This window comes from Microchirus variegatus (assembly GCF_963457635.1).
Source record: "Microchirus variegatus genome assembly, chromosome: 1".
Taxonomy (NCBI): domain Eukaryota; kingdom Metazoa; phylum Chordata; class Actinopteri; order Pleuronectiformes; family Soleidae; genus Microchirus; species Microchirus variegatus.
This window is the reverse complement of record NC_139802.1, coordinates 21980153-22003015: the sequence shown is the minus strand read 5'-3', so window position 1 is coordinate 22003015 and position 22863 is coordinate 21980153. Positions and strand designations below refer to the sequence as shown.

Genomic DNA, 22863 nt, shown 5'->3' with positions numbered 1-22863 from the left:
TGTCGAGATGAGTCACTTTAAACATGTGCGACGGGCTGTTTGTTGTTTGAACTCTGCCGTGTGCGTGTGTTAAAGCGGCGTGTTTACATCTTCACTCGTTAACAGACTCCTTCACACGTTCATAAACACATCAACACGTACTGTGTCGGGGGTGAACTGGATTTGCATACCCTAACCCTTAAGAGTCGTCGTTTTTGCATCAGTAAATATGTCCGTATGTGGTCCGTCTACAGCAGCTGTTCTCTAGTCTGCCGTGATGCTCGTGAACAGATGGACTTCCGTCTTTTAAAACATTTACATTTCTGTCTGAGCTCTTTAAGGGATTTTTATTCAGAGGGTTAAGGTTCAGTGTTGACCTCACAACCATCAGCATCTGCAGCTGAGGACCATGCTGTATAATGTGATGCAGGCTTTTAACCAGCAGGGCGTCCGGTCGTGAGCTAGTATAAGAAATTAGACGCCCTACTTTTAGTCAGGACGCCCTAAAGACGCCCTATATTTTCCCCCGGTAACCACCGAAACGATGTTGTGATGACGCACAGGTAGACAGGCGCGTGCTGGCCGTAGTTTTTGCTGCCAGCACGCGCTCATTAGGTGTCCACCAGAGTGAAGTACAGTGATCTTGACTGGATGAGATGCCGTCTTCATTTGTGTAGCGCTTGTGTTATGTCCCCCACCCCCGTCGTAAACTTAAGCGCAACCTCGTTCGCACTGCACGCACGCTTAGACGCGCACAGCCACTCGAGAGAACGAGACAAAAGCGAAACTTGGCTGCAGCGCAGTGCTGATTATGAACTCCCCGCGACAATCTCTTCTCTCTCTTTGAGCAGTTAACTAAAAAGATCAGCTCATCTGATGCTCTGTTATTCCCTTAATTACAGCACTAAAGCGTCTTCTAAAGAAAGAATGAGACCACGGAGTGAAAACAATGAAAAGTGCACTCTTGAGAATCTGTAAACAGTTTACTAAGATCTACTCGGATCCCCTGAATTTCATCACGACTGCACTCGATCCTCGTCATAAAGATCATTATGTACGTCTCATATATGAATGTGGGGATGAAACTGCGCACAGAGAAATTATATATTCCATCCATACGAAGGGTCCGCTTACAGTGGCGCACAATGCAGGAGAGAGAAGAGCAGAGTCAGCAGGGGCGGTGCACAGAAAAAAAAGGCCCGCACCAGATGAGGGACACCCTCTAAAAAATCCTAGCTAAAAGCCTGATGTGATGGAACCTTCCAGAAGAACCAGTATCAGCGATGCTGTGTTGTATTTCTGCCTGATGTTGATGTTGCTTAAAGGGCAGTTTCTTATTTTTTTTTCTTTTTCTTTTTATCAAGAAGAAACATATAAGTTAAATGCAGTACAATTATACATACACAATCAAGTCTTTATATAATTGCACCATCATGTGATCTCCCATCCATTTACTCTCCTTATTTTTCTTTTTTCAATGTGTAAAACAGGAACAATTGAACACCGGATGTCACACTTCCTCATTTCCCATCAACTTCTACTGAGAACAAATTTCAGTTGTCCCAATAATCTATAGTCTGGTACTTCAAGCCATGTGATAACGGTACTTAAAGTAGATCAGGTCTCCGTAGTTGTAAATATCTGATCCATTTTGACCACCATCTCTTAATTTTCTCTGATTGTATTTTTAAGGCGAATGTCAGTCTCTCCATGATGTAGATTTCATGAACAGTTCCTTGCCAGTCTTCCAGTGTCGGTGCATTGGGTTGTAGCCACTTTCTCGTTACAGCTTTCTTCGCTCCAATCAACAATATCTTCATTAGATATTTATCTGCTATTGTTTGAATATGCAATACCATGGTACCAAAATAGATTGAGCTGACATCAAATTGTATAGTAGTTTGAAATATGTATTCCAGACAATCATGAATGTCATGCCAGTAAGGCAAAAGTTTTGGACAATCCCAAAATAAATGATAATGGTTGGCTATATCTGAACCACACATCCTCCAACAACTTGTTCTTAAAGGGCAGTTTCACCCATTGTTTTTCTCCAAAATAATACATTAGATAATGATAAAAATTATCTTGTAATATTACAAAATTATTCTCGCAATATAAGACTTTTTGCCTAGTAATGTTATGATTTTATTCTCATTACCTTTTTGTCACAATAGGAATTTCTGAATATACCAACTTTATCTCCTAAATGTATGACTTTATTCTTGTAATATTCTGACTTTTTCCTTGCATTATTAAACATTTTTCCCTTGTAATATTGTGATTTTTTTTTAATATTACGAATTCATTCTCATAAATTAATGACTTTTTTCCTGTGATATTCTGACTTTTTTAATATTAAAACTTTATTCTCACATTATGACTTTATATTGTAATATTCTGACTTTTTTCTTGCAATATTATGATTTTTAAAATATTACGACTTATTTCTCATAAATGTGTGACTTTATTCTCATAATATTAAGACTTTTTTTAATTTTACAACCCTATTCTCTTAATATTATGACTTTGTTCTTGTAATATTACAACTTTTTTATTGTAATATTACGACTTTTTTATTGTAATATTACAACTTTTTTATTGTAAAATTACGACTTTTTTAATATTACGACTTCATTCTCATACAATAATGCCTTTTTTCTTGTAACATTATGACTTTTTTCTCGTTATATTATTACTTTTTTTTAATATTACAACTTTATTCCCTGAACTTTTTCTGACCCCTCACCACAAATACTCCACCACAATATAACAACTTTATTCTCATCAAATGCACTTTTTTCGTGTGAAACATTATTAATTTTTTCTCATGATATATATATATATATATATATATATATATATATATATATATATATATATATATATATATACAGTATTACGACTTTATTCCCTGAACTTATTTTGCCCCCTGAGCTCTCCTCCACCACAAGTCATCAGGCTAATGATTTCCTATCTCTAATTAGTGCAAAGACACAATTATCACTCCCTCCTCGTGTGTTCATTTCATACGCGCTAACCCTTCTTGTTTTTACTCGCTTTAATGTTTAACGGCATCGTCTGTTTGATGACTCTTCATAAACACAATTTTCCATATAAAAAAACAACAATTTGTTAGTTGTCAGCTACGAGCTCCCCGTTTATTTCCCGTTTGTTCCTTTTCTTTTCCCCCAGCTCTTCTTCTGTTGACATTTTCTTCCAGGCTAAACAAAAATACACACACACACAAAAAGACAAAGTAAAGTAATTGGCTGCCAGTGTGTGCCTCGTACGAGGTTCACCAGACGCCTTCAAAGCCTCTTAATTTTTTCCAGCGTGAAACATCAGCGCTGACACGTGTGTGCACGCGCGGCCGTTAGACGGCGGCTAATTTGCCATCGACAGCACAAACAAAGCGATTCTCCGTGGATAACGTGATTTCAGGGCAGAGTAAACATCTTTGCAACAACGGGAGATTCAAACAAAATAAAAATAAATCCGCACCGGGCAACACGTTGCTCTGGGGGACAGCGTGACAAATAAAATTTGGTTTGATAAATAAACCTTGTGTATTTAAAGGCCTCTGGATGAAATTAATACCAGCTCACGCAGCGATTAAAGACGACTTAAGTTGCCAGCGGCGGCGTTGGCTCTGCTTAATTGAAACCATTCCTTATTTACTCATCTCAACTGCGGGGTTGAGATGAGTAAAGCAAAGGCTGTTTCACCCAACCTCCCCACCCCCAAACACACACACACACACACACACACACACACACTTAATATTCACCGCCTCGTGAACTGTGCGCACACGCGCGATAGCGTCCCTCCGGGGAGAGGAACGCAGTGTTTATGTCGCGGCAAAATGAAGAGGGAAAGGCAAACGAAAACAAAATCACTGATCACGCAGGGATTCATTCCGTCTCTTAAGGCAGCAAACGGGGGGTTGGGAAGAGGAATGTGTGTTTCACCAGTTTGTGTCGGCGACCTATTTCTTTGTGTTAATTCCTCTATGCCTTTTAACTTCTAAAGCTCTTGCGTTACGCTGTGACAGGACAGAGTGTGATTGAGAAATTTGGAGGAGTATTTTTAGCCCAACACTCACTCACTGGCTCTGAGGGAACAGCACATTTTCCCCTTCTCTTTCTTCTTTTGTCGTGGTTTCATTATGAACTATGAACATTTTTTTTCTTGTTTTTGCCTGGAAGGGAGAGTCAGAACCGAATGGATCTGCTGTGCATCTCCGGAGCGCTGCCTCCTGATTGGAGCTGTGTGCATGCAGACTCCCTTTCCACCTGTGCTGCACTTGTGATGATGTAGAAGGCTGTAGTGCAGCGGCCTGCTGACAGCGTCATGCCAAGCTATTGTGTTCTGCACAAAATGACCGAGCAGTGTCACACATTTGCGCTTTGGCCCAGAGGCAAAGGCAACGTGTAAAGAGAAAAATAAAAATACAGTTTTATTATTCTTATGAAGAATAAGGTGTTGGATTTCTCTTTAATTTGTAGCCTTATTCTGTCTTTATTTTGCTTCCTTTATGTGTTTGTTTTTTTATGTCTGTTACTCAACTTTTTCATTAATGTTTAATTAAATTCAATATACTGAAACAATATACAGGTTACTGTGTAACACCTCAGCCTCAAGTCTTGAGATTTCCCAAGATGCCCAGTTTTCTTTTATTAACCCACCTACCTTCTTTACTATGTACCTATAGACTACATACCTACTTACCTTACGATGTACTTTCCTACTACCCACCTGGACACCTACCTATGTAACTACCATTACATATCTGCCAACATTCCAAACTACCTACCTTTGTACCTACCTATTACATACCATTCTACCTACCTACCTACTATATACCTACCTACCTTACTATGTTCCTACCTACCGATCTACTTTACTATGTTCCTACCTACCAAACTACGTACTGTAACTACCTACCTACCTACTATATAACTACCTACCATACTACGTACTGTAACTACCTACCTACCTTACCATGTACATACCTACCTACCCTACTATGTACCTACCTACCTTACTATGTACCTACCTACCTATGTACCTACCTACCTACCTGCCTATCTACGTACATTCCTGCTACATACCTACCTACCTACCTTACTATGTATCTACCTACCGATCTACCTTACTATGTGCCTACCTGTACTGTAACTACCTATCTACCTTACTATGTACCCACCTTCCTTACCATGTACCTACCTACCTACATACCTTCCTACTACATACCTACCTACCTTACTAGGTACCTACCTACCTACCTTACTATGCACCTACCTACCTACCTTACTATGCACCTACCTACCTTACTATGCACCTACCTACCTTACTATGTACCTACCTACCTACCTACCTGCCTACCTACGTACCTTCCTACTACATACCTACCTACCTTACTATGTACCTACCTACCTTACTGTTCCTACCTACCATACTGCATACTGTAACTACCTACCTTACTATGTACCTACCTTACTATGTAACTACCTACCTACCTTACTATGTAACTACCTACCTACCTTACTATGTACCTACCTACCTACCTACCTACTTACCTTACCATGTACCTACCTACCTTACTATGTATCTACCTACTACATACAATTCTATCTATCTATCTATCTATCTATCTATCTATCTATCTATCTATCTATCTATCTATCTATCTATCTATCTATCTATCTATCTATCTATCTATCTATCTATCTAATCATTTTGTGTCAGCAGGAGTAAGAACTTCATCGATCTCTCACTTAATATATTAATAACAGTCGATGTGCATCACAGGAGCTTGTTGGCTTTGAGACACTGCCATTGTTGAGAGCATGTGTAATGGATTATACAGATGAAAAGCAGAACAGCTTCACAGGCCCGACATCAAACCAGCTACAACACTCAACTGGTGCGAGACTGCGTTTGACTGACCTGAGTTTGGCTCACGGTGCCTTTATGTCGAACTTCTGAGGAATGAAAAAAAAAAACGCTCCTCACGCACCATGAAATCATTATCCATTATAACGATCGTGACGTTAGCCATAAAAGTGAACATTAAAGTTAAGGTCTTTAAGACGTTTCAGGAACACTTTTACAAGAATTCAACAGGTTTTATTTGGCAAGTGCTCAGGGATTTGGAGAGAAACACGCGGTATAATGAGCAGGAGGCTCTGTCTCGTTAAGGAGCAAAACATCTCAGAGGAATCGTCAACACAACAGTCGACTCAATGATAGGAGTGTCTGCTTTCTTTAAACTAATCTTACTGCAGTCTTTACAAGGAGGAGAAAAGCATCAGACTGGAATTCCAATTACTTGCTTAACCCTCAATCTCAAAAATGTCTGTTCCCGCTAGTGCAAGTGCTGTCCCGATTCTCAGAAAAATTAAGTTGAGGGGCAAGTTTAAGGGCTGTATCGCCCGCAATATTGAGATTTTCCGAGACCACCTTTGGGAGCAAGGGCTACCCAGAATGCATTGCATGTTTTGACAGAACAAAGATGGCGCCAAAAGCAGCGAAACGAGTATGCAACAAATTAAGTATTTCCTTTGTTAATAGAGATATAAAAATTATGAAAACCATTGTATTATCTTAGTTTAGGCCCATATTATGAATTAGTGACGTCATTGTTGCGTAACATTTATTTTTATTTTACAATCTTTTGTCAATAGCTGGCCGGTGCGGACAAGCGACCATGTGCGGTAACTGTCAGCTGAATATGTCCGTGGTTGTGGTATTTGTATCATCCTATAACTAACTGATAGGCTATTACGGTATTATTTTTTTTCCAACCTAATAACTTGACTGACAAACGGATCGTTATAAATAATTGTGACGTAAATGTGTTCTTCTTCTTCTTTTTTGGAGTTGACAGACTGGACGCAGCTTTCACGTTATTCTGCCCCCCACAGTCTGAAGACGTATCTGCATTTAAGGGGTGTCCCATTTCTAAGTGACAAAATAACCCTCAACACTTGGTTTTGAGGGCCAGTTAAGATTAAGGGTTGAGCTTGAGGGTAAAGATTCTTCTGTTTGTCATCTTTGTGTCAGAGGAAAATTGTCAGATAACAAACAAACAAAAACACGAAAGTCTGAGAAATAAACGATTCACCACATGTTGAACTTTCAGGAGAGGATATAAGATGCATTTAATGACCCTGGTAAATCTTCTATCACTTCACTTCCGTGGAGTCTGCAGTGTGTTGAGCATAGAAGAGCAGCTACAAGATGCATTCAAGGAACCTCATCACTCTGCAAACACACATGCAGTCCGCTCAACAAATGTTGCTGCCATCATGTGGTAAAAGTATGTCGGTGGAAAAGATAGAAAACATGTTTAATCAATCCAGTCATTGTTAAAAGATTGTTCTCTTCAGTATCCTTTAGTCACTTCATTCCATTCTACTTACCTACTGCATACCTACCTACTCAACCCGACCTACCTACCTTACTATGCACCTTCCTACCTACATACTCTCTAGAGTTCCTGGTAATCTGAAAAAGTCAGTAGTTGCAAGTAGGTTACTTCTTTTGGGGAAAGTTTGGGTTCAAGGGAAATTTTTATTATTATTATTATTATTATTATTATTATTATATTTATTATAATAATATAATTTTAAATCCCTGATAAATCAGAAATGTTTCTCTGGTAGAAAAAGAGCTAAGGAAAGTTCAAAGCTATCAAGCTATCATCTTTATGGAAGCATAAGTTAAACAGTATAATATATAACAAACATAAAAACCATTCTACATGAGAAACATAAGTATTCATGACCCTGTATATTAAGTCCTGGGATGTGAAGTTCTTTGATTAAAAGCTAATGACAAATCTGTCTCTAAATACAACTTGAAAGCAAATAAATCTATTATTAGATTTCCAAAGTCCAGAGAGAACAGACACAAACAGAAAACACAGTCAGCTCGCCCTCGGTCTGACCTCCCATTTGACTCGCCGTGCTTTGACTTTTCCCACAAATCCGAAACCCGTTCGCTCTGCATAGTTTCATTGACACTAATTAGCCGGAGCCACATTTCCCACGTCTTGTGACAGCTTGTACAGACAACCAGACCACGCTACCCCTCCTCCTTCCTCCATCGGTCTGCATCCAGCTCTTTGTCTTGGCACTCTCCCACACACCCCAGCTGTTTGGCCTGCACTAAATATCACCTCGTACAGTGAGCTGCTCCAATCCCAGCCATCACAAACCCAATCGTCCCAATCATAATTATTATTATTTTTTTTTTAAATGTGACCTCTTTCTTACTCCATATTGTCCCTCTTCTCGTACCATCCCTTGCCACAATGCCAATAATCCATTTAATAATCTACTGCGGCTCAAGCTCGTGACCAGAACCAAAGCCTTATTGTTTTTTTGCTTCACTTCTTTGTTGGAAATGTTGACTCAGCGTTTCCCATTTATTGTTTTCCTGCCGTGATTTTGGTCGCGATTGCCTGCATTTTCTCAGCCAACTTCAACAATTCATACATCAAAATGTCCAGCGAAATCAAACCAGCGACCAACACATATTTTTCCTGCCATTTATACTTTTTGAATGATTTAACTTGGTATTTTTAATGTCTAAATGAATGAAACCCTTGTCTGCCTTACATCTGACATGTGGGAGGAGGAGGTGTAGCGTCCAAAAGAAATCAGCGGAAACAGGGAAAACAATTGAGAATTGCTGACTCAGCATTCCAACAATTGGGGTTAGCGCCCAAAGAATGCAATAAAGCGCAGGAAAGAAATAGTTGGATATATGCAACATCCACTTCCTTCTCTCTGGAAATACACAGATACTACTTATTATTTATTTTTTAGAGCACATTTGTGGGCATTGATCTTGCACCGAAACACATGAAACGTTTGCCCCAAATTCAAAAACATGAAAAAAAATAGAATGTGGTGCATTCAGTTTTTGGGTATTATATATAATTTTTCTCTATTCTATGAGTGGAGAGGGACAACGCTCTCATCTCCCTTTGATCTGGGTTGCTGTGGCAACTGTTGTTGGGGATTTTTAATCTGCCTTTCCTCAGATTAAAGGCAAAAGCACAAGTACTCAACATTCTACTCAACATTTTCTACTTAGTTCCTTATATTCACCTTTTTTCTTCTATTTTACATTAGTCTTTAACCATGTATTTATGTACCCTAGCTTTCTTTGAACGAGTGCACACAATTTAATTTTATACATGTAATAATGACAACAAAGTTATCTGGAACCAAGATCCCTATTTCCAAATATAATTGCTCCAATTCCCGAACCTGAGCCACTTTCCCCGCTCCCCGTGTCGTTACCAAACGTCCTGATTGGCTGATGCTGCCTGACAGAAGCTTAGTGTGGCTTGTTGCTCCCCAAATGAGACCATCACTTGCAGCTGTCTCCTGCAGGTTCATCCCCTGAGGAGAGAGAGCGAGAGAAAGAGGTTCTTTTTTTCTTTCTTTTTTTTAACCATACTCCATCTTTTGCTTTTCTTTATAAAAGAAAACAGCTGGCCATGCGCACACACTGATCACAGCTCATGAATATCAGACCCTCCTCTGCTCTGCTTGGACATGTATGTCAAGCCGAGAGAGGGGAATCAAAGTGAGTGTCAGAATATAGAGCGCTGCTGTGATGCGTAGTCTAAGCAATCAGCTCTGATTGGATTTTCATCCAATCTTATTAACGCTCAGATTGAACGGATAGAGTGAAAAGTGAGACGCTAATTGCTAAAACAAACTGGGAATGACTCAAAAGAAGTCGCTGTCACTATCTGAATTGCAAATCTTGTAGCCTGGTGCAATTTGTAAATGACACTAGATACTAGGGGGGACAGTCTTCAGGGGATGTAACCCTCACCAGCCACTTTATTAGGTACACAAACATCTTATAAATTGGCAGGAGTGGCACCTGGTGAGCGCTTCTGCTGCTGGAGTCCATGTGCTTCAAGGCATTCAGAGATTGTCTTCTACATACCTTTGTTGTACAAAAGTCAGTGAATAAGTACGAGACTCGACTTTTTACCGAGAGAAAGGTCCTCAAGACACGTCTTAAAGAGACCTTTTTATGAAATGTTTATAAGAAATGTCCAAGAAATCTCTCCAAGATACATCTTCAAGAAATGTCTCAAAAGAACTTCTTCAAGAAATGTCGCCAACAAACACCTCCAATAATCGTCTTTGAGAAACATCTCCAAGAAATGCCTCTGAGAAAGGTCTTCAAGAAACATCTTCAAGAAACTTCTCCAAGAAACATCTCCAAGAAACATCTTCAAGAAACATCTTCAAGAAACTTCTCCAAGAAACATGTCCAAGAAACATCTTCAAGAAACATGTCCAAGAAACGTCTTCAAGAAACATCTTCAAGAAACATGTCCAAGAATCATCTTCAAGAAAGATCTCCAAGAAACATCTTCAAGAAAGATCTCCAAGAATTGCCTCCAAGAAACATCTCCAACAAATGTCTTCAAGAAGCATCTCAGAGAAACATCTTCAACAATAAACCATGACCTTGATGGCAGATAACCTACACTGATCATTTTTGCCAAGAGAACTTCTGCTCATTTAATATTTTGTCCTTTTTTGGACCTCTGTAAAAACCTAGAGATGGCTTTGCATGAAAATCCCATTTTTTTCTGAAATACATTCTGATGCTTGGTTTGAACTTTTAATAATAATTTTGACCAAGCAAATAAACCGAAAAAAAAAGTGTGTTTATTGATTTTCCTCAAGGGTTCTTCACTTCCTGTTGTATTCTGATGTATTTTCCTTCTGGAAATAAAAATGAGATAATATCTTATCTTTATTAGTCCCATGACAAGGACATTTACAATGTTAAAACGACAGATATGGTTAAAAATAAAAGTAAAAGAACCTAAACTTAAACAGTGTGTAACCAGAGTACAGTATGTACATATTGTACTGAGTAGACACAGTTTTTCATAGGATATTGCACTATTGGCCTATATTTCGTAGACTTTATGAAGTTAAAAGCCATCCAGCAACTTTAGTTTGAACATGGCAATTTCCACTGGGCTATTTATAGCCCACAATCTCAGGAGTACCTCATAGGAATTTTATTAAATTTGCTACAAACTTTCCCATAGGCCCAATAATGAACTGACTGACTACGTTTTTGTGGTGTCTTCACTCTTGCAAATTCCACATTTCACAACTGCCTGAAGGGAATCGAATGGCAATGAGTAATAATAAAAATAGAGTAATAGTCATTGTGGTTTCACAAAACACATTTTTGCCCATGAGTCCAAAAATTCTTGCATGTCCAGATGGTCAAAGGTCAACGTCACTGTGCCAGCACGACGTTCTGTAGACACGGTCTCTGGACTAACGTGGTGACTTGAGCTGCTTTTTTTTGGTTTTTCCCACTGAAATTTAGCTTGAGTCCCAGTTTGTAGCCGCTGCATCTTTGTTGTACTTCATTGTTGGGTTTGTAAGGTCAAGCTGTACCAGAACTGTTTCTATAGTAATCAAGACCTCTTACATGAATTACACAAAAGAAATGGAAGAGAGGCTAACCGCTGTGAAAATGGCCGTAATGTGCGTCATTTGTATGCAGTGACAGAAAGAGAACTGTGGTGGGAAATGGTTCTCGTGGGGGTTTTTTTGTTGTCAGCTTTGTTTCAGAATCGTCTGAAACTGCATGTGCTGCATATTTCCCACTGCTTGGATGATTTATAAATCCGTGCTAAATTATTCCTGCTAACATTTTGTATGCGCTGTAAATGTCATATATTTGGGTACAACAGGGGGAACGACCCAAATGAACTGGCAGAATGGGAATCATTTAATTTAATTTAGTGGCTTTCATAAAATGTCATGATAATTAAAGTTTTCTACCCTTTCTGCAGACATGGAGAAAAGGGTTGTGGGACCAAAAATTGTTGTTTAGCATCTTTGTTATTGCTTTTGCGAATGTAAAATGGTGCCTTATATAATGTAATATAAAATACATTTCATTTCTTGTTCATCTCAGTTGTTGTAAATGCCAACGGAGAGTATTTCTCTCTGTTATGATAGCAGTAACTGCTCCAGAGACTCCGACTCAGCAGTGATTTGTTTAGAATAAATGTAGCATTATAAACATTATGATGTGCTACTGGATATAATATACAGAACATTTAAATATTAAGCACAGGGACAGAAAGTAAATGTTATATGTTACAGTTTCTACACAAGTTCCAGGACACGCAGCTTATCAGTTTTCACTGATATGAGGACAAACTGGCATACTGTATATATATAAAAATATATAAAATAAAAAAAAATAAATAAATAAAAATACTTTAGTCTCACACATTTTCCCCTCCGTGTTTTGTTGTCTCTCAGGTGGGACTTCCACACTGCGCCTCTCGTCGGTGCGGGAGCTGCCATGTCAGCTTCAGGAACTTTACCAGCAGGGCTTCGTCCTGGCGTCCGTTCACCCGTTCATCCATCCCTGTGGTCCAGAATCCAACAGCCCACAGCACCAGCTCTACCGGGCCATACTGGTCCGACTCAACGACGGGTAAGAGAGCCGGGAGGCGTCTAAAGCTGCTGTCGCTGAAACAACTGTGATGTGAGGAAGTGATACTTCAAGTCCTTTAAAGTGATGAAAAATATATCTTCTGAGTTTGTCACCCTACAAGAAAATTAGTTACTAACCACTAATTTGGATGATTAAAAAAGTTAGTTAGTGCTCAAAATAAGGTTTTTAAATGATGTTAACTCAATAAAACCGTATCATTAACCATAACCTTAATAGTTAATGGCTAACCCTAACCTTAACTTAACCTCAGTACAAATTTTAGCCCTAAACTTAAAAAACAGTTTCTCGGAAAAGAGGTTCTGCCTCAATAGGACCAGGTTTTGGTCTTTAACCTTAAAGGGTTTTCTCGGGGTTAAGACCTGGTTTTAGGGTTAGGGTTAGAGCTGGATTTAGGGTTAGGGCTAGGCGCTTGGTTGTTATGGTTAGGGTAATGGGCCAGGGGATGAGTGTGTGTGTGTGTGTGTGTGTGTGTGTGTGTGTGTGTGTGTGTGTGTGTGTGTGTGTGTGTGTGTGTGTGTGTGTGTTCATTTGTGTTCTGGGCCACTAACAAGTCAGGCTGGACTGACTGACTGACCTCAAGAGCATATTTGTAGTAATGCTGTATAGTGATCTTTACTAATGTTACAAAGTAGCAAAGTGCTTCACAAATAAAACATAAATAAAGAGAAACACACAGTAATAATAAAAGCACAACCAACCATAGCAAATAATAAAAACTAAATAGGGAAAAGGCAGAACAATGAAGCTCCCGACTCTGCCTGTCGCATTTCCTCCAGCAGAGTCCACTTCCAGAGTCTTGCAGCTCGTCCCCCCTTTGATTTTAGACAATAGTGGAAAGAGTTAAAAGGCTTCTGTACTCGACGTACGATCAGGGTTATATGGGGATAAACGATCGCTAATACACTGAGCGGCCAGACCAATAAGTGCGTTGTCAGTCATTTTAGAAATATGGTTTAACTCAATTATGGTGGCCACTGTAAAGAGGATAACAAAATAAATAAACAAGAACGCCCAATCAGGTCACAAATGTATCCATATTTGTACCAGATAATGGTTTAACCCACATTTTGGGAACCCTGTTTTTTTTTCCATTGCATTTTATTTTACTCAATTAAAATAGTAAAATAAATAAATTATATGAATGAAATATATTGAACGTGGCGGTGTTGTGAATATGAGGAATAAACCTCATATTCATCAGCGATGACCAAAGGAAAGTAAAAAAAACAAAGACAAGGTCCTGGTGCTCAGGCGGTCATGTTTTCTGGGGGGCCTCAGATGTCTTAGCTCGACCCCCTGGGAATACGACCTTTGTTATCACAGAATGATGAAGCCATTACCGTCACTTAAGAAAAACATGCTGAGATTACTAATGCACCTTAATTGGTGTCATTATGCAGAAAGAAAAGAAGAAAAAAAAATATGTGGTGGGAATCAGATCCTGCTTTATCTTAATCTTCATAACGGCCTGAAAATTATGTAAAGGCTAGTTGGTATAAGTGACATTAATGCTTATTACAGCCAGTGCACAATAATTTAGACGGGGATACACGTTGTTTCCACCTAAACAAACATCGAGCGGGTCCATTTAGCATTTCATATCTGTTGTTCGGCCTTCGCAACATCTGCTCGTGGCTCGTGTGGGCAGCTGCACTGGATGTGAATCAGCAGTAATCTCAATTCACCATCGCCAGCTCTTTTTTCGATTCTATAGCCAGCAGCGGCTGTGTGGCCCACAGTCACCCCCCTCGCCACCTCCTGCGTTTGCCCTCCAGCTCTCGTCTTGTCAACTGTGAGGGACGGGGGGGGGTTGGTGAGCACTGTCAAGGGTGTGAGGGCATGACGCCAGGGAGCAGCTCCGACTGTGTTTGAAGGACATGGAGGAGTGGTGATGAATCTGACATCTTTTTGTCTGCTCGGGAAAAAACAATCTCTCTGTAGCCTTTTTTAGAAAATTCAGAATGTGTCCGAGAGCCCCACGGGTCATAGAACCAAATCCTGTCATTCAACACCACGCAAAGCGTAAAGTCAGTTCAAGAATGAAAAAAACCGCAACATGTGGAAATCCCAGTGGAGGATCTGTCTGGCTCTGAAACACCCAGGTCATCGTGGACGTGTGTGTGTGTCATCTCTTCTGAGCTTCACATACCTAACTTTACGTTTGTCTTTCTTTGTGCAATTGCAATGTTTGACCACTCCTTGTGTCCATTCTGTTGCCAAAAGTGGAGAGATGTGTGTTCCTTACCTGTACATCTAAAGACCCACCACCAGCTGGGTTGTTTTTTTGGCTTCTCTTCTCTAGTGGATCATCTGCTTTTTTCAGTAATCCGCACACTTGATTTGGCAAAGGTTTTTACGCCAGCTGCCTTTCCTGATGTATTAACCCCCCCCAACCCCCCACTCCCATTTATCTGGGAGTACACTAGATGTGGCCCTTGAGGTCTGTTTAGTGTGTCCAGTTAACGCAATCAATGGGGGATTGGGTTCCTCGCTCAGAGGCAAGCCCCAGGCCCCGACCTCCAAATACAAGCCAAGTTCCCTTTCCACTAGGCCATGGGCTGCCGTTCCTCCTGAACCAGTATCGAATAGCCACCAGCTGGAGCAGATTGCTGGTTTCTGGTCTGGGTCTTGCTGTTGGGAATTTGCATGTTCTCCCTGTGTGCACATGGGTTTTTTCCATGTTCTCCGGCTTCATAGGGTTAGGGTTTCAGACATTCCTCTGACATGTCTATGAAACATGCAGAGGTTAATTGCCCCATGTGAGTGTTTGAGTGAGTGGTTGTTTGTCTCCATGTGTTGGCCCTCTGATGGACTGGCCGACCTGTCCAGGGTGTACCCCGCTTTTCCCCCTATGTGAACTGGGATTGGCATCAGACAATGGATGATTAATCAGGTTAAGCAGGTAATGGTGCTCAGCATCATTTACCTCGATAAGAAGTGAATCAACATTGCGAGTTTAAACTCAAAGTGAGCTTGAATACGACACATCCTGCTTGAAGTGCAGGCCTCTGGTGTCCAATATAATACTGCAAATAAAAAACGTATATAAACAAAGTATGGCACGCCAACAATTACCCCAAATGGCTCTTACAGTGTGTTTACCATTAACGTATATAAATGGCCTTTAAGTGAGGGACATTGTTGAGGATAAATCAGACGCCGCTGTTCCTCCTCCACACTTAAAGTGACACGTCTGAGTTACGACAAACCGTTCCTGTAATGCCTGCCCTGCTGAGCGTAAACACGACGCCGCTGCTAATCTTCATTGACATTTCAGTCCTTTAGCTAACGCACTCACCCACAGCGACAGTACATTAACAAAAAACCAATACCCGATATTACAAGCAGCCAAAGGCTGTAATAATCAGAGCTACTGCAAACAAAGAGCAATCATGTAAGGAAAAAAACAACACCAACGAGGGAGAACGTCTGCTCTGAGAGAAAATTAAGGCCAATGAACAGAGAACTTTACCGAATTACATTACAGCAAACAAATATCAAAGATAAAAATACTAAAAATAAAAGTCATATTTCCTGCAAACTATAAATCACCTGACAGTCCCAGAAAGACTTGGGCGGGCTCTTGTTGCTTCAGCTTATTTGAGATATTTCTCTGTCTCATATTATTTATTTGTTCCGAGGACAGTATTTCAACATAAGAGCTGGCTGTTGGTCTCACAGCCAACAGGCTGACGTCTCGCTATCATCAACTTCAAGTTTAAAACTAAAACGGTTAATTACAAAGTTATTCATTGGCATCAGTCAAATTTGAGTCCTAGTTTTGCCAAATGTGTTTTCTTGGTTCCAATCCCAGTTGGCGTTAGGTCAGTTGGAGGCTGTAACCGGCAAGGAAGACATTTCACTATGAAGTTGTTTTCCCATAACTTCCTTACTTTAAATGAACTCAATTAATTTGGATGTTCCCTGTTGAAGTAATATTTTATAATGAAGTCCCTTTTTCAATGAATGTGGGAGGATTGTCCACGGGTGAACACTTCCTCTCACCAAATGTTACCTGGGATTAGCTCCAGCTTCCCCTACCTCCCTCAACACAGTGTGGGTAAAAGGATGAATGGTTTTTCCCAGGTAGCAAACATCTTGTGGCCCAGTCTCGGGCCCGTATCTGACATTTTGGTCTGGCCCATATCCGTCTGTCTGTGGACTGATGGCCACTCCGCTCCCGTTTGCCAGATCTGGGCTACGGCGCTGGCCACTGCATCACCACATGTCGGTGACTGTGTCACATCTTTACCGCAAAGGTGGCCCACATTTGTCTGAAGGTATCCGGTCCATATTTATTATTTGACGTGGCCCACTTTAGGGGTGACATCCAGATTACACATTGCCCAAAGTACCACAAGAAAAAGACCCACATTTGTTTTGAGGATATTCAGGCCACATTTGCCAGAAAGCCAGTGTCGCCACATTATTGCCAGAAGTTGCCCACATCCGGATGCTTTCTGGGATGGCTGGACTTTTTAACTAAATAATATTGTCCAACATCCGTTCAAAACTAAAGGAGAAACAACATAAAAACAGGCTGTAATATCAGCGTTGGTAAACACCCTGCCACACTGAGAGAGCTGAGCTGTGCTGCAGAAAACACAGCTGTGGTGAGGACGTCCTGCTGCGGTTTAATGCTAACATTATGTTGACCTGTCTGAGCTGTCAGAGAGAAAAAATCCCTCCCCAACGATTCGAAAAACAACACAACACCACAGAATTAAATGTAAACCTCCGACGACTCCGTAGATCCTGTAGCAGTCAGAACTAGAACTAAGCTAAAACAGAGACAGAAGCAGCAGTTTCTTAGTAATGTACATTTTTAATGTACTCACAAATAGGCACGCATGAACAGTTTGCGCTTGTATAATCAAATGAATTATTGACTATTCATCCACACCCTTTAATGGATGGACAGAAAAGACTGTGTTCATGGTTAAAAGAAACCAGACTCTCATGTACATCCTTGATCGTCGTCCTTATGGTTACTGCGTGCTCATATAACAATAACCACATTCCCTCTGCCTCAAGATGCTGCTTGTCAGGAAAACATACAACCTGAAGTAGTTGGAACAACAGGGACTAAGGCTGTCTTTCTGAAGTGGAGAATAGACTTATTCCCTTTTAATTTATGGGCAAGTTTATTATACTCAGTGAATGAAAACCCAGTCTTTCATCACACGACAGCTTTACATGAGCATAATTAATCAATAATTAAGCTGAAAACCGTAAAAAAAAAAACAGCTTTACGTTGTAATGGTCCATTTAAGATGACATTCAAGCTGTTTTTGTAATGAATCTTTTTTATATGATGATAAATGTGCGGCCCGTGGTGTTTTCTATCAGCTGCTATGGCGACAGAGATGGAAAGTGACATGCAACAATGGTCGTCGTCTAGACCTCCTTACTCTTTTAGGCTTTGAGTGCGATGGCGTGACATGAAAACGCTGTCTTTACAGCACAGGCAACGGTAAAAGTGTATTAAAAATCAATCAGCTGAGTCTTTTGTGTTCATTACTTCTGTGGTGTAAAGTGCACCAGTAGGTGATTTTCAGCTAAAATTGATCCAAATCTGAAAGAGAAAAATGATGAAAACAGGACGTTTCTTACTGAAACATTCTTCGGATGTTGTATGTAAGCCGTGATACACCATATATGTTACGTTGCCGTTGACTGATAATTCCATAATAACCTTTTTGAGAGCTGCAACTAACGATTATTTTCAGAAAAGATTAATATGCCAATTATTTTCTCGATTAATCAATGAATTGTTTTGTCCACAAACCAAAATGATTCAGTTTTAATGATTTCTTTGTTATGTGGCGCAAAGAAACAAAGACAATATTCACATTTAAGAAGCTAAAATAATCAGAAATCTTGTTTTAATCATGAAAAAGGCTTTAAACGAATTATCAAAATAGTTGAATAGTTGAGTTTAATTCAGTAATCAATTAATAATCGATTAATCGTTTCAGCTCTAAACCTTTTAGCATAACTCAAATCAAGTGATCTGAGGGAAACATACTTCTGCATCTCTAGACTCTGTTTTTTTAGCTTTTGAGAAGTCTGGAGATCAAGTTTTTCAAAGTATGAAGCTGCTGAATCTGTAATGTTAGGAGCTTAAGACAGAAAGCCTCGACCCAAAAACCTTAGTATTTAAAGACATCTATATCTACCTTTTTGTATCTATGCTCTTGTTCAACCAGCTTTACTCAGCTGTTCATCTTCTGTACTCACAACTAAACCAGGAAAGATCTGTGCCTTTGCATGTTCCATGTCCACTTGAGCCTTTTTATTGTTCTAATCGCACCAAAATGACTCAGTCTACGGTTCCATACATGCATACTCGCTTGTGTTATGTGACTGCAGAGTTGTAAATGTGTTGGCAGTCGTTCTTCTCTCTAAACCTCACGCAAGTTTCCGTGGTTAGAACATCCGTCCGTTGTACCACGCAAAGAGGTTTTTTTGTCATCTGTAAATGGGCAAATGACGAAATTCACATCACATAACGTACCTCGGAGGACACGCAGATGCGGAAAGTGTGGCCTGGAAAATGGACCGGGTGCTCAGTTCTCATTTTCTATGCAGGAAATGACCTAAAATAAAACTCTGATGCATTAATGCACAGATTGTGGATCGGGGAGGGGGAAAATTGAGGCAAACCCACCACATTTTAGAAAGGTCATGTTGTTGAAATGCAGGACACCTTATCTGCCCTCTCCTTCCTGCAGATTGTGTCCATTAGTAATCACCTCCCATGCTGCTGCGTAGAACACCTCAGGCTCCCCTTTGCTCATGCACTGAATTTTTTGTGAAAACAATCCAAACACTGTTCACCGCTGCCAAACAGGACAACTGGAATATTGATTGTGTTTGAGCTGTCTATCTCTTCTTCTTCTTCTTTATTTTGTGATGACAAACTTGTCTTGCTCCAGTGAAAAAGACACCATCACAGCTGGGCAGAGAGAGAGAAAGAAGGAGACTGAATTGGATATTTACAATACAAATAAAGGAAAGAGAAAATCTTCAGTGAAAAGAGCAGAGTAGTCTACCCATCCTTTGAAGGCCCCAGCCATAAACAGGACCTGGGGTTTATCTCCAAAGTCTGTCAAGACTGTCTGGAGACAGCTGCTCAAAACAGCACCATCCCAAGAGGAATCCAAATCTCCCCCCAGAGGAAATGAGACAGCCCACATAGCAGAGCATCTCTTTCTCTTCTGGTGTCAGACCCAGAAATCTTGCAGTGAATGTGAGCAGCCATTTATCTGTTCCATCTTTTCAGGACTGTACATGGACCATAAAAGCAAAAACTGTCTTTATTTAGCATGTGTGTACAGTACATCCATTTTAGGAGGCTGTTCCCTGTCAAAAACTACACAGAGGTCATGTACAGACAACGCAGTGTTATCTGCAAATGTGAGGACCCTGTCGTGCATCGGACAAAAGTGGGTTATACTTTCAGAAACCTTGGATGGCAGTTTGTCACTGCTGGTGACCTCCATGTTACAATCGGCGACAGGAAAAGAGAAAAAGAAGAAGAAAAAGAAAACTTACAGAATAGATAGGAGACAATGAGGAGGGAGTTTGTAGGTGTTCCAGTGAATGTGAGCGGCCATTTATGTACATGTTCCGTCTTTGCAGGACTGTACAGGGACCAAAAAAGCAAAAACTGTCTTTATTTAGCATGTGTGTACAGTTACACTGTGGACAAAATCCATTTAAATTTTCTGTAGTATAAAGTAACCATGCTGTGAGATGCCGTTCACTGTCAACACCTACACAGAGGTCATGTACATACAACGCAGTGTCATCTGCGAATGTGAGGACCCTGTCATGCAACAGGCATAAGTTGGTTGTACTTTCAGAAACCTCGGATGGCAATTTGTCACTGCTGGTGACCTCCATGTTACAATCGGAAAGGAGAAAAAGAAGAAGAAACACTTCCAGAATAGATTGGAGCATTTGAAAATGTAGAGATGTCATCTGTCAAAATTTCCCTATGTTCAATTTGGTTGTGATGGAATAGGGTTACAGTTCAGCAAGCAAAGTCTGATGGGATATATTCATCATTACTGGGTAATTACAAGGCTCTCGGGCTGAGAGAGGGAGACGGGTGGAGGTTGGAGAGCATCGGAGATGGAGAAAAGATGGCGATAATGGAGATGGTGGAAAATAAAAGGCGTGTGGAAATAAAAACTAAAAAAGAAAAAAGGCACATTAGAGTATTCGCTGTGCAGTGGTGAAATTACTCATGAATGTGTGAAAAGAGGTGTACTTTATTATTAAGCTCCATGGCGACGGAGCGCTGAACATGGGTTACAGGCTCTGTGACTGCAATCATTGCAATTGATGAAAAGTTCAAGATGGAGGCGAGCGACCAATCGGACACAACTTTACCTCTGAGGCAAAAAGTACAAGAGGGAAGAATTTGCATTTCTCACCAGTTCTTGTAGTTTGGTGATATTTACATCCTCTCAAGCAATTTGCTGAAGTAATAATTTATACGCTGAATGCGAGAAGACAAATGTCACTCCAGAGATTTTTAGGAGAGATTTTCCTGAGTCACATTTACAGAAAATGTCAAAATGAGCTTTTATGACTCTACTTTAATAACTCCTTCTGATGTGGCTCTTTATTTAAGGTACATTTAACACATTTATCCAAAGGCTCACTGAATAAAAAACAAGAGAAAAGACAAGTATAATCCAACTGTCAACTCAAAGTCTCGCTGCTTTCTTTTCTGCAGCAAACTCCAAAGAGAAAATCAGCATTTTTTTTAGCTCACGGTGGACATGGGAGTTAATGTTTTACTGTGGTCATTTGGTGAGTTTATGTCACTCGTGTCAATCAGAATGAAGGATTTCAAACGCGTAAACCAGAAAATAACATATTTCACCTTAGCGATGGAGGCAGTGGTGCATCGACACTTCCTGTGTGCCTTGATGTGAAAATCAACGCTTTTCTCTATGGAATTTGGTGCTGTGAGTAAGCGGTTTCCAGTCATAAAATGCTCTCTAACGTTGAGAAAGTAGGAAACACACAGCATTTTTTAACATGGTGTAGATTTTATTAGGTGAGCCCTCTGTTCTGTGGTCATTTTGTGAATACGCAAGCAGAAATTTCACCATTAAATAAAGGCAACTACAGCGTTAAAAAAAACGTCATTATCCCCCCCCTTTTCATACCACAGTAAACACAGTGCAACTGGACACCCGTTTATAAGTGATGTAGCCACTGTGCACTGCGAAAACAAATCCCAGAGCAAGCCATTAACCGATTATGTGCAGTTACCATGTGAATGTTCAGATCCTGGGGAATGATTAGTCCAACACAAGATGTTCTACAGTGAAACAAAGCATGTGACCCATCTGTAGGCAGACAAGGGAGGGGGGGTTGAGCAGGTGTGCTAGCTCAGGAGGGAGCTAGCTCCAGGTATGGGGGGAACGAGCAAGGCAGGCATTTGACACTCGTCTAAGCACGTGAGGCCTTGGAGGTTGACAGCCAGCGCTGCATGAAAAGTCACCGTTTCACACTGAGAAGATGGACTGGACCGCAGGTGATGCAGCTGCTATTTTTAACCCGAGGCCTCCCTCCAGGACACCGAGTGCACCGTTTGTATTCTTATGCTCGTCCACTTTCAACGCTTCTTTCAAAAAGACTGATTCACCAACCATTTGAAAAGAAGTGACCACGCCAGATGTATGTGCCAAACACTTCAGAGCATGAAATTATAGTGCTCAAGTGCCAGATCGTAATTTGACAAAAATCATCTGAATCATTTCCATTAAATTGCCAGACTTTGAACAAATTAACTGGAATTTTTCATCATATTATTTCGTCATATTATCTATTTAAGCTTCCTTTCGACCTGCAGCATGTAGAGCATCCCTTAAACATAGTATAAGTACAGCGTATTGTGCTGCATATAAGCATATAAACGATTATAGAAGAAAATGCTCCTCTGAAATATGATTGTTGTCGCTCTCGGCGACGAGCGTGTGATGTAAAGTTTGTGCTGATTTATTCAGTTTGGGCCCAGTTTTCTGCTGCGACAGTGATAAACACAAAGTGACGAGTGTCGGTGACAGTGGAGCGGTGTGGTGGCTCCAGATAACGTCTGCTGTCATTTGACGCTATGCAACTTTCATTTGAAATTGAATTGAACTGGTGACTGTATAGGACTAATATGTTTATTCAGGACCGCGACCAATCAATCCATCCATCCATCCATCCATCCATCATTCATCCACTCAGACTTTTCAAATATAATTGAATGTAACTCAAGGTGCTTCACAGGATAAAACAAAACAAAAACAAAGCCCTTCACAAAAGATG

The 22863-nt window shown here is 40.3% G+C and overlaps 1 protein-coding gene across 1 annotated transcript in view; it reads left to right on the top strand.

The window, feature by feature from the left end:
- Positions 1–22863, top strand: part of rftn1b (raftlin, lipid raft linker 1b) — a gene marked incomplete at its 3' end in the record, with an annotated part of 118307 nt that overhangs the window by 37512 nt on the left and 57932 nt on the right. The window contains exon 2 of the mRNA XM_083888575.1: positions 12327–12504. Coding sequence (XP_083744701.1) covers positions 12327–12504 — 178 coding nt within the window. The remainder of the gene's footprint in view (positions 1–12326; positions 12505–22863) is intronic.